The following is a 15884-nucleotide window of genomic DNA, read 5'->3' on the forward strand; positions in this document are numbered from 1 at the left end:
TGGTGTTGCCATAAACTAGCAGAAAAAAATGGATCAAAGCGGCATCTTCCATTTTCTTGTTGAGTATTTTTTTTATCAAAGTGCTAGTACTGGCTTGTTCATAACAGCCTAAATTAAATGCACAATTTTGTCATTGTTTATTATAATTAAATAAGAGTTTATAAGCCTTAATCCTGTGCTCCCTTTAAACCCAGCCCTCCTTACTGCTGCTCTGAGCCGGTGCACAGGATTAGTGTCACTCAACCAGACAGAGGGAATGACGGAGAAGAAAAGAAGCTGATTAGCCAAGCCACGCGGGTGTAGACTCTACGTAAATGTGCTTTATGTGCTTTTGTGTAGACTCACTAAATTGTAAGCATCATGTCTGTGGATGTAGACAACAGTGCCTCAGCTGACTGAAGACTGATGGGGTCTGGAGCAAGCCAGAGGCAAGATTCAGGTAAGGGACATGATCATCTCATCGGCGTTAGGACTGATAAATTTATGGAGCCATGTTCTCCAAATGTATGATGAATGTGTAGACAGTAGTATTTAATGTGAAATCACCTGTCTTTGTGTGCAGTGGTCAGAAGTCTATGATAACTGTGATAACAGTTTAGTTATGACAGGTTGACTGAAAGAAACAGTTATAAGACATCCGCTTTGATCTAATCTGTAGTGTTAAAAAACATCCAGTTCAAAAAACTCTTCAAATAAACACAAACAGCAGCAGGTGGCTCAAGTATTTGTACTTAGATTAATCTAACAAGACTGTGTATGTACAGATTGTTAAAGAAGAGTTGAGACAAAGGTGTTCTGTACCACATATTTGTTGATGATCATCAGTAGCTTTAATTGTGGTTCCTGTGTGTTATATTTGTATGATCTTTAGCACCTTGAGGTGACTATTGTTTTGATTTGGAGCGATATTAATACAACTGAATTGAATTGCTGGCATAGACCCAATTCTAAGTACCATAATTACAATCCAATTTAAAAGGTGCTGTTAGCGTAAGTGTATATAATGTAACAAACTAACAACATTAAAGCAGTCGCGCCAGAATGTCCTGCTAAAAAGAAAGACTCTTTAAAATACAAGGGGGAGCAAGCGAGTCAGATACCACGGGCACAGAGAGGAAGCAGGTCTGATCAGAAACTGTTTATTACTAGGCCAGGGAGCACAAATAAAAACACCCTTAAAATGTATGTAATAAAATGTTTGTCAATCTACTAAAACTAAATAAAACAATTCTAAAACCCGTAAAACTACCATTTTCTACATTCACTGAAACCCCCCCCCTGCTATAATTATGCCACATGTTCATTATGGGTCCATCAGCAGGCCAGGAATTCCTTCTTTAGAGCAGAGTCCACGCCAGCCTCGTCTTCGGCAGCCAAGGAAGAGCCTCCCACCTTCTTGTCCTTCCACTGGCCAATCACATCCCAGCCCAGCTTGTGTTCTGCACCCGACTCCATCATGCGACCACCGCCACAGCTCCCCTTGCGTCGGTGTCCTGTAACAAACAAATAGGGGCCAGAACAATGTTCCCAGAAGCGGCCCTGGCTCATGGCCATGGCGACCTTCTCCCAACCCAGCTGCACCCAGTAAACAACAGTAGAGACCCTACTCACAAATGCAGGCAGAGGTAAACCTGCCCTGCTGCCAATCACACGCATTGTCTCCTACTGTTGCCGTTCCATGAGGTCAGGACTGGGTTGCCGTGTCACGCTGGCCATCTAGCATTAACCTTCCAGTCTGGGGTCTCTCTCCTTCAGTGCTCAGCTAGCCTGCTTTTAAAAGGTCTTTACACAGCTGATAGGCCACCTCTGGACACACCCCTGCCTCAGCACGTGGTCCCTATCAGCTAATTTGTCCCATGTGCAGCCAGTCCACAGTGGATAAAAACCATGTCACATAAAACACTAAAAACCATGCAATAGAAACAGAATAAAACCATGCAAATAAAACAACACTCATAAATAAACACTAAAAATCAGAATAAAAACAATATACAAGATAAATACAAATTTCCACTGTGTGACATATATATACAAACAAACGCACTGGATATCCTCTAGGCAGCAGGCATACGTCACCTGAGCAGGTCATTACCAGGTCTGACTGGTAGTAGGCCAATGACAGCCAATAATGATGTTTTATCTTTAAAGGTTTCACTTGGATGTCCAATAAAAACAAAATTCGACTGCACAACAAATGTGTAATTACTGCAATTGTCATTTCAAAGAAAACAGACCTAAAGCAGCTACTCCTGAAGCTCCTGGAAATATGTAGACATCTTTAAATCCAAAGACAAGGACTAAAAATATGACTTAAATGGGCCTCTTTGGAGACATTGCAAACAAGCATCACTTAAACGTAAACTGTTACTGACTGTTTACCAGGCTTTATAGTAATATTCTCTCAATTCCCTTGAGCATTTACGAGGGTAGGAGGCTAAGTTAATGGTTTTCTACCTACCAGTTTCAGAGAGCCACCCCAGTTTAAAACCAAACACTGAGACAGAATCGCCTGACTCCTTGCAGCGAACGCCCATCATACTCATCACAGCTCCATCACGGGACGACATCTACGCCACGCCATCCAAAATCACGATAGCCGATGCCATCAAAGAGCAGCGGCCTGGGTCTGCACCCTTCGTAGTGGGGAAGAAACTACCAACCAGACAGTAACTCCAAATGTCTATCACAAGAGGTAAACTGGAAGGAGAGATGACTGATTATTTGCTGAGTGTGATGAAGAATCACCCCGAAACTGAATCATGACACTGGTGTGCGTGTGAGAGCAGCTATGAAGTGCTGAACAGTATTGAGCTTATCATTTTTACCTGCAAATCTTTTACACTAGTCCAACTTACTTTTACTTCGTAAATAATGTGCTTATTTGAAGAATTGTGAGGCCAAGAGATGGTTTAGTGCATGTTTGACCTATGTTGAGCCATTTTGTATCTTTTTGTACAAATTTGTTGTCTCTTTGAAGTCATTTTTATCCTCCCATTGCAGCAATTTTGTAGCTCTTTGGTTATTTTTTTTGATGCTTCACAGTCGTTTTGAGACTCTTTGCAGCTCCTTTGTTGCACTCTGATTTTATGGGCATTTTGTGTGTTTGCAGCTTATTCTCTGGTTGATTGTAGTGATCATAATCAGTCAGGTGAACATATCCAGTAATTAGGTTAATGACAAAAGAGGGTGACTTTAGTCCACTGTCCTTTGTGCGAGTTTTACAGTGTTCTATTACTATTATTATTATCAATCTACAACAGACTGGACTCAAAAGGGAACTGATCTTATGAGCTCCTTATTTATTACCAGAAGTGCTAATGCACTTCTGGGTTATCTTGTTGTAGAAGTAGAGATATGGGTATTTACAATACAGTGTGTAATGGAAAAAGACACAATTGGTTTGTTAATTGAAAGTGGAAAAAGCCTTGACCTAGACAAAGGACTAAAGGCCAGGATATCTTGGAATCTGCTACTCATGCCAAGCTTGAGAAGATTGGATTACTACCAACACACGCAACTGGCCAGGGACTGGAAACTCCCAACAGTTTAAAGTTTACTGGATACAATAGGCTTATTTTTAACCTGTGGAGGAAATTATCTTCCTCTGCAGGGTGTCTGGGCTTGGTCTATCTGATAGGGTTAGATTTACGGATTGGTGTGTGGTGTGACTGTGTTTCCACAACGTAAAAATATGACATCACTACAATATGATTGGCCACCTGCAGTACTGAACATGGGCCAACATTAGTTTTATTGATCCAGGAACAATACCAACATGATGATATTAGATTGTGTATCTATGGGTCCCCCATCCTCATCTTGTGACACTGTTGTTGTGAAGGAGAGTTAATCTGTTTATTCTGTAATAATTTATAATTCATTCATTCACATCCCAAAATATTTATTAATCAATTGTTTTTACCTGTATGTATAAAACATTTTTGGGCATCCACCACAAAAAATAATATAGTTTTTAAAATAAAAGTTTAAATGTACTGCAGCCAGAAAAAAATATTTACTAAGACCTCTGTATGTTTTCCAGTCATAAAGTATAGTCGACCTCCAAAGGCCTATTTTCGGCATTGTTCACTGTCCTGAAATACAGCATTCAGTCAGTTTTTCTATATAAATATATTTCAATGTCGATATTTTTTTAATATAAAATATAGTTTTAAAACTATATATTATAATAAAAGGGCAATCATCAGATAGTATTGCCGTATAGCATATTTAATTCACTAATATTTTGTACGTTTCTTGCTGGCAGTATGTGGCCTGTTTTTCTTTATATGTCAATTATATCATTTCCCCCCTTGTTTTACAGTTTTCCAAAAATGAATTTTTCCAGAATTGACAGGTATCGGTCCAGGTATGGGACGCAGAAGCCGTTCACAAACTCCGGGAAAGCTGTTGGTTGTCCTCCCCTTACCAAAACAAACCTCAATGGCGGCTGAATGAGGTGCTGCTGTTTGTAGATGTGCTCTCTTCGGGACTTATTTTAGTCCAAAAACTGCATTTAAATAAAACAATGGACGCGGCTGGAGAGGACGAACCGGACCCCATAAAGCTGAAGTCTCTTAAGGACAATAAAACTTTCACAGTGCCTCAAAATTACAGGGTAAGAGAACGAGCTCCTTCCGTGTGGGTCCGTTCATGACCGTGGTTGTTTAATTATACTCTGCCATCAGCCACGATATTTTACATACAGAATACCAACTGACACAACTTTACAAGTCTAACTCTTCTGTTAAAAAAAAAACCGGCATGCATTTAAAATAATAAAGTTCGCTGTAGAGCTTTCTTTCAGTCAGTATTTACGATACTTTAGCCCTGAAACTGAATAATGCTAACTGCATGCAGCATGCTCCCCATCGAGACTTTATCGGTAAATAAACCGCTTGTGTGTGCATAGACGTAATTGATTAATTAGCGAGGCGCCTTTAAAGGTGAAGTCTGCGCACATTGTTGCCTTGTTTGTCTCCAGCAGCAGCCAATCTCATTACTTGGTTCGAATGGCACATAAGCCTCCAAGTTCAAGCACCCAAATCCACCTCCTCCAGTGATTCCCCCGGCATCCAGGATGCCTTTTAGGAGCTCGAGTCTGATTGAAAAAGTGATGACAAGACATCCAAGAATGGCCGTCTAATGCCTGTTGGCTTTTAGTTAATTTGTGGGGGTTTTGTTTTGTTTTTCGTCCTGTCCCATATAGATAATGGTAAAGTGCCCTGAAAGTCAATTCTTCTTGTTGACTCAGTGTGGTTTGATAGTCAGTGGGAGCTCCCTTGACTTGTCTCTTGTTAATTATTTTAGTTTAGCATCATTAAATCTAAAGGATTTTCACACTTCATGAATGGTTGTAGAAATATCCTTGGGCAAAATACTGAACCTCAATTGCTCCTGATGCATTCATCAGAGTGTGAATGTGTGGATGAATGGTTAGGTGAATGGTTGAATGAGGCTTGTAGCAAGAAAGCACAAAGACAGAGTAGAGAAGTGCCAATCCATTTAACCGTTAAAAACCGTAAAAACTGCTTCTTTTGACAGGGCTGAAGGCTGTGACGTGTTCACTGAGTCCCAGTTTCTTTATCTTGTTTTTCTCTCTTCAGTTTGGGAGCTGCAGAAGTGTCAGAGAGTTTGAGAAACTCAACCGAATAGGAGAAGGAACATATGGCATTGTGTGTAAGTTAGACAGCAGAGGAAATACTGAGGACTAACACTTCAGTTTGTCCATGTGACATGCTCTGTAAATAATCAATTCCCTTTTCTCACTGCAGACCGTGCCCGCGACACCAAGTCAGATGAGATTGTTGCCCTGAAAAAGGTGCGAATGGACGCAGAGAAAGATGGTGAGACCATCGCATGCTTTATTTTTTTTTCTGGGTATCTCTGATCGAGAGCTTTATTCATACAACTAGATGTAATTTTAAAAAATCAAATTTTTGCACCACCATCAACTGAAAAGATCGGTGACATCTGTTCCTCATCTGTCAGGGGTCCCCATCAGCAGCCTCAGAGAGATCACACTGCTGCTGAGGCTGAGACATCCCAACATAGTGGAGCTGAAAGAGGTGGTTGTCGGCACTCAGCTAGAAAGGTACTGCACGGACACACCCACAATAAATGCTTTAGTATATAGATTGATCTGATACTAGTCTTATTGTTTCTTCTGTTGATCTTGCAATGTGTGGCCTTTGGGGCCAGTTGCATCAGCTGCTCGTTACTCATATTCTTAACTATGCCTGGGCCCCGTGGTGCCAAACCAGTTCAGCATAGCCAGCAATTTAAAAAAAAAATCATGTTTCACTTACTTTGACTTTTTTAATGAGGCTAAGCTGATGAATTCAATGTTTCTCATTTTCACAGTCACATGAAAGGGAGTAGTGTCGTGGCATGTAACAAATAACAATGGACATGTCTGCTGGCAGCAGAGTGAACTATCTTACAAACAAAGAGAAACTATAACACCAGAAAGAGATGGAAATACCCAGGACCCACTCAGGAAGGGCTGTGAGTGGGTGTGACAGAAAAATCATTATATTAATGTGTGAATCTGGCTTCCAGGGGAAATTGCTTTGAGTGACCATTAGGACTTAGTTACACAGGATTCATTAACTGTGTCACTTTATAGATTCTGTGTCAACCCTGACAGTGTTAAATGAGTTAAAACCAGTAAGAAGCTTTACTTACAAATTTAATATAATTTTATCAAGCACAAGACTTAGTTGCCTGTTTTGGGATTTTCTTTCTGTGTTAAGGCTTATAAAAATAACAAAATAGCTTTAAAAAAGTCTAAAAGAATAAAAATGAGTAATACGTTTTCTTGTGAATGGTCTGTTTTTCTTATTGTTGCTCTTCAAGGAAAGACAAAAACATTAGACAGTCTCTAAACACTTTGGACACCTTTATTATTTGTGCAAAAAAGTCTAGCTCTCTAAGATGGTGACGAAAAGAGATTGGTTGGTAGGCTCTGGTTTTGTATATGAAGATCTTGCAGAATAAGTTACCATGGCAATGTAACCAGGTAAGAAGGAAACCACCTTAGTATAAATGAACACCCAGGGTTAAATCTGATGTTAACTTGCTGATTACCAAATCCTGCTTCGTACTTCAGAGCGGTGGTATAGAAATCTGCTGGACTGTGGTCACACACACAAACCAGCAGTCCAAAGAAACCTTTCTCCTCGTCACGTTGTGCGTCCAGCACATTGCTTTGTATTTCATCCTAAAAGTCTGCTTGTTTTTGAAGGGTCTACGACATTGGTACAGTTTGAGTTTATGTCCACTTTGTATCAGGTCCCTGAAAAAAGAAGACTCATGTCTGAAAGATGCCACTGATTTAACTAAAAGTTAGACTTAAGCTCAGGTGGTTAAACTGGTGTGTAGCCGGCATAATATAGATAAGGAATTATCCTCATTGTTTGTTTCCCCAGTTTTTGTGACCTTAGTCGCCTGAATCGACTGTGGTTGTGATTTGGCGCTGTATACATAAAATTGGATTTAATTTAATTGTTTTACTGTCTAACATAAACTTTCTTAATCTTTTTGGATCTTTTCAGCCTATTTCTGGTGATGAGTTACTGTGAACAAGATCTGGCCAGTCTGCTGGAAAACATGCAGACGCCATTCTCAGAGGCGCAGGTAAATCAAACTCATACATTCCTGCAAGTTCATTTCTACCTAAAGTGATTGCTATTCTTTTCTTGTGTCTGCATGTGAGTGTATAAATGGATGTTTTGCTTTTTACATGGCCTCCATATTCATGTACAGTAGAAGTTGATGCAACCAGTTATTCCATTTTTTTTTCTGTTTTGTTGTGTTCCAGGTTAAGTGCATCGTTCTCCAGTTGCTTAGAGGTTTGGAGTATCTCCACCACAACTTCATTATTCACAGGTTGGTCTCACACCATTACGAGGACCAGCTGAAGTTTTAATTTGTTATTATCATAATTGTTTAAAATTTGACATTTTAATTAAATAATCTTAAGTGTAAAGTAGTGGACCTTACACTTAAGATTACTCTAATGCAGAACTGCCAGTGACTGCAGTTCCCCTTCTGTCCACTGGGCTGTGTTTGTGCTGTTGGTGCCTTTTAGAGTATTTTAACACAATTATCTGACAAATAATCTGGTTTGCTGCGAGGTTCAGATCATCCAACAAGTTTTTGGGTTTTGTAAATGAAATCAGAGAATTTAACATTTTTGTTGTACCTGTAAATTTTATGGTTCCTAACCAAGCTAGCTAGCATTTCATTACACCCTAGCACTCCTCACTCCGTGGGCTCACTTTTCAATTTAACCCCCCTCAAAACAACAAAACAGCATTGTGACAGCTAGAACAATAACATTGCACCTTCAAAATCGGTGGTGTCATTGTGGCCGTGTCTGTTTTTTATATACAGTGTTTGGCTAATGTCCGAAGACTTGTGGGCATTTTTTCAATAGTTTATAAGCAAGTATAAATTAAAATGATAAAATGTTTGCATGATTTTTTTGTATTCAGATTGAACTGAGTGCCTGATTGTCAGCTTTCCTACTGTCTATAGTTGCACACACAGCTGTTAGTCCCAACTAGTAGAAATAAGTGTTAAGGGGTAAAAATTGCTAAGTGGTGGGAGGAAGGTGAGGCATTGAGGAGCCACCTCCTGCCACAAGCAAATGAGCCCACAGTCCTTGATCATCCTTACTGTGTTAGATGCTGAATGCTTGAGCTACATAGCTAGCTCTTTAAATGTCAGCTACTTTTCCCTATAGACTGGCGATGCTCTGCCTGAAGTCGTGTCTGCAGTCAGATGTCACACAGACTTTGTTTTCAGGAGCTTCCTGGGTAAAAATAGTGCCCATTCATATGCACATGTAGCTCCATTAAAAACGCTCACTTCAAACAGTCATTGGCTGCCCTTCCCTGTGCCTCGTTCTGCTGGAAGTCTCTTCCTGTTAAAGGGAACTCTTCCTCCTTGCTGTCACTAAGTGCTTACACTCACACTGACTAACATCGTAGGGTTTTAACCTTACAATATAGATTTTGTTGGGATGACTGTTGCTGATGAAATTTAAATGAATTGACGCTAAAGACAAGTGAAAAATAGCTATAAGAAAACAGTCTTTAAGTTTCCCACAGCTGAGATGAGCCTGCTCCTTGAAGTCAGAATGAATGTGAGCCTTCCTTTACCAGAGTTAGAGTGTTGGGATCATAGTCTGAGGTGAAAGGCAAGAAGCCATTTACTGACTCTCTCCATTCAGCTTGACTAAGCCTGAACAAATCTTCCAAGAGAAAAGACATGCTCCTGCTGCAGGACGAGTTAGAGCAGAGCTGTGCTGCGTAATGATCTTCCTCTAATCTTGTTATTAGAGACCTGAAGGTGTCTAATCTGCTGATGACAGACAAAGGCTGCGTAAAGATTGGTGAGTCACCTCTGTTATCATATCTCTTCTGCAGCTTTTACTGTAATCACCTTATACTCCTACTGACATGCCTCCCAAACCCTGCCACTGCTGAACTTTGACCTGTCACACAGTGACAATGATGGCTGAAGTGTTTTTTTTTATCTATCAGTGTTGTTGCCACCATGATTTAAAAAAGAAACACACACACACACACACTTTTTCATTGTCAGTTTTAAGGAAAACTGTAATAACAGGTGTTTTTTAAATCATGTAGACAAGTTTAAGATGGCCTGCTGGGTTAAAATCAGGCACCATAATGGGGAAGAAAGACAATTTTAATGATGTATTGTTGTTGGTGCTATGCTGGTCTGGGTATTTTTCAGAAACTGGTGATCTACTGGGAATTTCCCACACAACCATCTGTGGAGTTTACAGAGAATGAAGAAGAGAACTAGAATTAAGGAATTAATTCTAGTTCCATCACAGAGCTAGATTTATGTCAGCTCTGAAGGGAAATAGGGGGTCCAACCCAGTAATAACAAGGTGTTCTTAAAAAAGTGGCCTCTAAGTGTATTTGCCGACTCGACTTGATTAATGAACTGATGGTAGAAAACATTTTTCTAATATAGACATTATCTAAATGTTGTATTATTGCAGGTTTCTTTACCGTATAATAATAGGTCCCTTGAGGGAACTTCTGATGTGATTTGGTACTATAAATACATACTAAATAAATAAACAAACCTGAAATGGCTTACGGACTCCAAAAAGAGATTCTAGCAAAACGTCAGGCGACTCTGGATGTTGTATGGCTGTCTTGGTTGACACGCCTCTATAATGTTGTGTGGAGATCAGGGGCATTACCTCTAGATTAGCAGATCGGGGTGGTGGTTCCCATCTTCAAGAAAAGAGAACGGAGTGTGTGCTCCAACTATAGGGGGGTCATCATCCCCCTATAGTTCCTCAGCATCCCCAGGAAAGTCTATACCAGGGTGCTGGAATGGAGAGTCCATCCGTTAGTCGAGCCTCGGATACAGGAGGAACAATGAGGTTTCCGTCCCAGTCGTGGAACACTGGAGCAGCTCTTTATCCTCTCAAGGATACTTGATGGGTCATGGGAGTTTGCCCAGCCAGCCTACATCTGTTTTATGGACTTGGAGAAGGCATTCGACTGTGTCCCTCGGAGTGTCCTGTGGGAGGTGCTTCAGAAGTATGGGGTGTCTGGCCCATTGCTACGACACATTCGATCCTTATACAACCGTTGCCATAGCTTGGCTCGCATAGCCGGCAATAAGTCAGACTTGTTCCCGATGGGTGTTGGACTCTCAGACACAACATTAAAACTTCTGCTGTTTAATCCCACTGTAATCAGGAGAAGTGATATTTAGACATTCTACCTTTGATTACCCATTAAAAATAAATTGAAATCAGATAAAATCAGATTACTTGATGTTGAACTGATCAGTACTCGTTATTTTCTGCACACAGCTGATTTCGGTCTGGCCCGGATGTACGGCATTCCTCAGCAACCCATGACACCACGAGTAGTTACGCTGTGGTGAGTGTTTACCCAGTTAGTCTAACTCATTTGAGGTATTCTGTGTGGGTGTTGTGCCCTGCATATAACCCTTGTGCTGCTGTGCTGGTGCAGCCTCAGTGGAAACTCCCTTGTAATCCCCTCACAATAATCCTCCCTTATTAGCTCCATTACCTCAGGCCGCTATCCTAATATGCTCTCCTTCGTGCAGGTATAGAGCACCAGAGCTCCTCCTAGGGACGAAGACTCAGACTACGGCTCTGGACATGTGGTGAGGAAATACATGTGAAATCTATACGCTTAGGATCAGTATACTGCACAAGGAAGCATCTAATAACCAGCTTTTAACCACTCTACCTACACTGCGTTCTTATCATAATCTCTTTAGGAAACTTTAATTATAGTATAGTAATTACAGCTATACTATCAAAGCACTCTCTTTATGGAGGCTGTGCTTATTTTTGTTGAAGCTTTGTTTACCCTCATACTAAAGTGGTCTGCCAGTAGATGAAACAAAATTAAACAGAATATGATATGTATAATTGTCCTAAGTTAATAAATTCTGTGCCAAAGGGAAAAGGCCTCATATCCCTTGAGGATCCGTCAGGAAATTAAATCCAGACGTGATGTTTCCTTTACAGGGCAGTGGGCTGTATCCTGGCTGAGCTGCTAGCCCACAAACCTCTGCTGCCTGGAACCTCTGAGATCCAGCAGGTCGACCTGATCGTTCAGCTGCTGGGAACACCCAATGAAAACATCTGGCCGGTAAGACTCAGCTTTCACACTGTCTGATGTTAAACTATTGAATTGGATGCATTTAGCTTTTATTGCTAAAGCAGTCTTAAACTGATATATTTCTACTTTTTTGTAACCCATTAAGGGAAAACAAGGTAAAAGCAACCGATGATTGGCACAACTCAAAAGCCTTACTGTCTCAGTGTCTGGTCCCTGGTAAAATCACTCAGGTCTTTCCTTCTTCTGCCTCCAACTACAAGAACCGACTGTTCACTTTCCATCTAATACTCTAATATCTAGACATGTGACATTGATACAAATCCTCAGTTATTCATTTAGTCTATAATAGGTTGCAGTCTGCACAAAGCTGAGAAATGAGATCTGTTGTGTGTGTTGCAGGGTTTCTCTCAGCTTCCCCTCATCGGTCAGTACAGCCTGAGGAAGCAGCCATACAACAACCTGAAGAACAAATTCACCTGGCTGTCTGATGCTGGACACAGACTGCTTAACCTTCTCTTCATGTACAACCCCCAGCGCAGGTACATTTAGCTCTACTGGTTTCTGGTTGGAATCTAGACTACAACTCTGATAAAGCTAAGCTTTTTTTGTGGGGAAAATGAAGGAGTCGCATGAATTTGCATACGAGGCATCACTAACTTCTTGTATTTTTCCTGATTCTCAGAGCTACTGCTAAAGATTGCTTGGAGAGTTCGTACTTCAAAGAGAAACCTCTACGTGAGTATAAAGATTGCGGATATGCACAAGCTGACGTCTGTCTGTCCTCCGACCTGCCGTGAGTCATTCTGTGTGCCTCTGTGCTTCTCCTTCCAGCCTGCGAACCAGAGCTGATGCCAACATTCCCTCACCATCGCAACAAGCGAGCGGCTCCTCCAGCAGAGAGCCACTCGAAGAGGAGCAAAGTGTGAAGAAACACTGGACTTACAGGCACACCTCTGGTGGGAAAATGGCCACACTCATGAAGAGCTTTTACTGTGGAGCTTTGAGCTAGTCCAAATCAGAATCAGCTTCAGCACAGCTGTAGTGAAACAAAGTCAGACAAACTTATTGCTGGACTGTTAAAAAAAGGAACACAGAGTCTACAGCAAGCAGTCAAGAAAAGGCTGGAAGTACAACCTGCTGTGTGGATCCAGCGGTGTGGTCTGAGAGCACAGCACATTCATCAAAGAAAGAGAAACGGCCCCATTTTAGATTTTGTGTCTGAGTTACCATTTCCAACGGCAAGTAAGATGCTACAGAGAAGAGACTTCATAATCGCAAATTCTAGAGTAGCTTTGCATGGTTCACAGTTCAAAATCATCCTTGTGTATCCTCTCGGTTCATCCTCTATCAGAAACAAGCAGTTTTAATTCCTCTGCCTTTTAACTCTTTCACCTGTAAAAACATTTGACAACCTTCTCTGTACCGTTAATGACACCTCAATATATAATATGTGGTGTGAGTGGCCTTAGTAAGCTATATAGGTGGCGATCAACCTCATTAACTTCTGATTCACACACAACCCTTAAAATATGACAGAAAGCACTGAGTTCAAAAAAGAAAAAACAAGTGTTTACCCGTAGTAGGCATCCAAGGAGGAAAGAGTTAAGGCAGCTGTCCTCTGATTGGCCTTTCCTTCATTAACAGACGGCCTGAAAAGCCGGCTGTGCCTTAGACGAACATATTGGGGATATTCCCTCTCTGACATCATAAATGTTCCTGTTGAGAGCAGCTTGAAGCCTGAGCTTTTGGCATATTCTTATTTAAAACTTTGACAATGTTTAATTTGAATCTAATAAAGTTTAATAAACATCTGGAACAGGAACAGTGTATAAAAATATAAAAATAAGGATGACAGAATATCCATTTAATCCATTCTGATCTCATGAATATGTGAATACTATCTAAAAATGACAAAATAATCCATACAGCATTAGCCACTATTTTATATATGCTCACAGACAGCAATGGTCCTGTGATGGACAAAAGCTGTCTTGTTATAATAATGTCCTTTTGCTCACTGACATCAATAATATCCCTCACTCTATCAAACCAAGGAGATAAAAGCTGCATGTTGTGACTGTGTAACACTTCTGTCTTCTCAGATAGTGGTGACCTTTTCTTGTAATTATGAGATTAAGCATGAGGCCTCGCTTTCCTATTTTTGCCAGCAGTGAATGTAGTGCTATAGTGTACACCCTGACACATTACACATCAGTCTCTGTGGATGTGCTGTTATAATTATCTCTGCAGCTCTGTCACCAGGAGCTTTGGGGTCTTTGCTTGAGTGCTGTCTACAGCTTTATAGCTTCCATGTTGTTCTTGTTGATGAATTTAGGATTAATTTAAGAATATCTGCCTTTAAAGTCTTTGATGAAACAATAAAGAAGATCTCAGGTTTGATCCTCACAGCTGGCAGACAGTGTGTCCTGTCCAAGTGTCCTTGAGTAAAATATTGAATGCTTGATTTTGCTTGATAGACATTAAGGAGCTCTGTGTTAGCATGCAGCACAGGCCAGCAGGGCCAAAACTGTGATATGATGTAGCAACTGTACCGCTTGTCTTAGTATGTGCAATAAGCACAAAGTTTACCCATGTAGGCTGCTTTGTGCTATTACATACTTGGTGCCATTTTACATTATACATCAATCACTTAAGCTGTGGAATAAATTGTAAAGCTAGTCAAATAGCATTTCTACTTATATGAATTATAGTTGGACTATACTGACAAGGAAGATATGGTTAGCTAGCTAGCTGTAATTTAGCTGTGATACAGGACTCTGGTGATGGTTGGTTGGTAATAGTGGCTGATGAAGTAAAAAAAAGAAAGAAAATGGACTGCTAAGTTACCTGATCAGCCCTGAGTCACACCAAGGAAAACAGTGGGCTGGAGACCACCGCACAACCGTACACAGTGAACTTGCAACAAGATGGTAACCATTCGCAGTCAACCACGTCTTCAAAGCGACTTCATACGTCAAGATGGCAATAAAACATCAATAATAAACTGCAGCAAACTGGTGAATCATCTACATAAACAGATTGATTAGGTTGCCTCCCACAAGGCAATCCATGCAAGCACTGCAATTGAAAGTGGTTATCCAGAGCTTCCTGGTCTTCTGAAAACATTCTGCACTATTTTTAATCTAGTGTAACTGAGCCATTAAGACAGTGTTTTGCTTCTTGAAATTTGTCAGTGCATATGATGTTTGTTGTATGGAGCTGATTAGGACTGGACTTCATTTCCAAGCTACTTTTAGCTAATGAGGTGGTTGCTCTAGGTCAGGGGTGTCGAACTCCAGGCCTCGAGAGCCGGTGTCTTGCAGGTTTTATATGTCACCCTGGGTCAACACACCTGAATCACATGATTAGTTCATTACCAGGCTTCTGGAGAACTTCAACACATGTTAAGGAAGTAATTTGACCATTTAAATCAGCCATGTTGTGTCAAGGACACATCTAAAACCTGCAGGACACCGGCGCTCGAGGCCTGGAGTTCGACACCTGTGCTCTAGGTCTTTCCAGTCTTGTGATTATAGCTTGACATTTGCTGTATAGACATGAGATTGATGTAAATGTAAAAGGAAGGAGTTTTTATCAGAATCTTGAATATTTTCCTTAGAAGGAACAGCTTAAATGACTGCAGTAAATGAACAGTGGCCTCAAAGTTGACTCTGTGTAAATTTAAATAAAATCAGAAAACTGACTGCTCCACTTCTGGTATTTTTTTGTTTCATCATGCTGCAAATTCTTTGAAATGTGTGACAGGATGGGGCTGCAGGCAGATCCGTTAAGAACCTGTTTGCAACTCCTTCCAGCAGTCTAACCCATGTCACAAAGCTCAGATCACTTCAAACTGGTTCAATCAACATGATGATAAGTTCACTGTACTCAAATGCCCTCCAAAGTCACAAGATCTCAATTCAATACAGCAAACAGGAGATTTGCATCATGAATGCAGTGTGATGCCGTCATTTCAATATGGGCCTAAATCTCTGATCTCTGATCCAACCCAGTACACGGAGAGTGTATCTAATAAAGTGTCTGGTGAGTGTATATTGTTGAACATTTTGTTTGCGTAATCTTTTAATTGTGGTGAACACCTCTCAGGCTTCACTTTGACAGATTCAGTTTCTAAATATTTGAGATCTCGGGTTTTGTGGAAACTCTTATTGGTGTGCACTTAACTGTGTGATGGTGGTGGAAGTGTTAAATTCGAAATACGTGAAATGC

General features: G+C 40.7%; 1 protein-coding gene across 4 annotated transcripts; it reads left to right on the forward strand.

Annotated features, from left to right (window-relative positions):
• The first annotated feature begins 286 nt into the window (after positions 1-286).
• cdk10 (cyclin dependent kinase 10) lies at positions 287-15357 on the forward strand. Of its 4 annotated transcripts, none has more exons than XM_084936330.1 (15): positions 287-439; positions 2462-2692; positions 4349-4618; positions 5607-5679; positions 5775-5846; positions 5992-6094; positions 7557-7638; positions 7823-7890; positions 9348-9400; positions 10871-10940; positions 11131-11190; positions 11561-11684; positions 12054-12193; positions 12337-12389; positions 12486-15357. In XM_084936330.1, the coding sequence occupies exons 3-15, from the start codon at positions 4529-4531 to the stop codon at positions 12578-12580; spliced, it is 1083 nt and encodes a 360-aa protein (XP_084792456.1). In that variant the 5' UTR covers positions 287-439; positions 2462-2692; positions 4349-4528; the 3' UTR covers positions 12581-15357. The 4 variants fall into 4 exon arrangements, with proteins under 4 accessions (XP_084792456.1, XP_084792457.1, XP_084792459.1 ...); XM_084936331.1 differs by having other exon boundaries at positions 2524-2692; XM_084936333.1 differs by lacking the exon at positions 4349-4618 and having other exon boundaries at positions 288-439.
• The last annotated feature ends 527 nt before the right edge of the window (positions 15358-15884 follow it).

This window comes from Perissodus microlepis, chromosome 7, assembly GCF_051167445.1.
Source record: "Perissodus microlepis isolate ML-2025 ecotype Zambia chromosome 7, ASM5116744v1, whole genome shotgun sequence".
Taxonomy (NCBI): domain Eukaryota; kingdom Metazoa; phylum Chordata; class Actinopteri; order Cichliformes; family Cichlidae; genus Perissodus; species Perissodus microlepis.

Bases quoted from the DNA above. Each gene is read 5' to 3' on its own strand.
- cdk10 (XM_084936330.1), top strand. From the start codon at position 4,529: ATGGACGCGGCTGGAGAGGACGAACCGGACCCCATAAAGCTGAAGTCT. The intron at 5,680-5,774 runs GTAAGTTAGACA...TTCTCACTGCAG, and splicing joins AGGAACATATGGCATTGTGT to ACCGTGCCCGCGACACCAAG. The intron at 12,194-12,336 runs GTACATTTAGCT...CCTGATTCTCAG, and splicing joins ATGTACAACCCCCAGCGCAG to AGCTACTGCTAAAGATTGCT.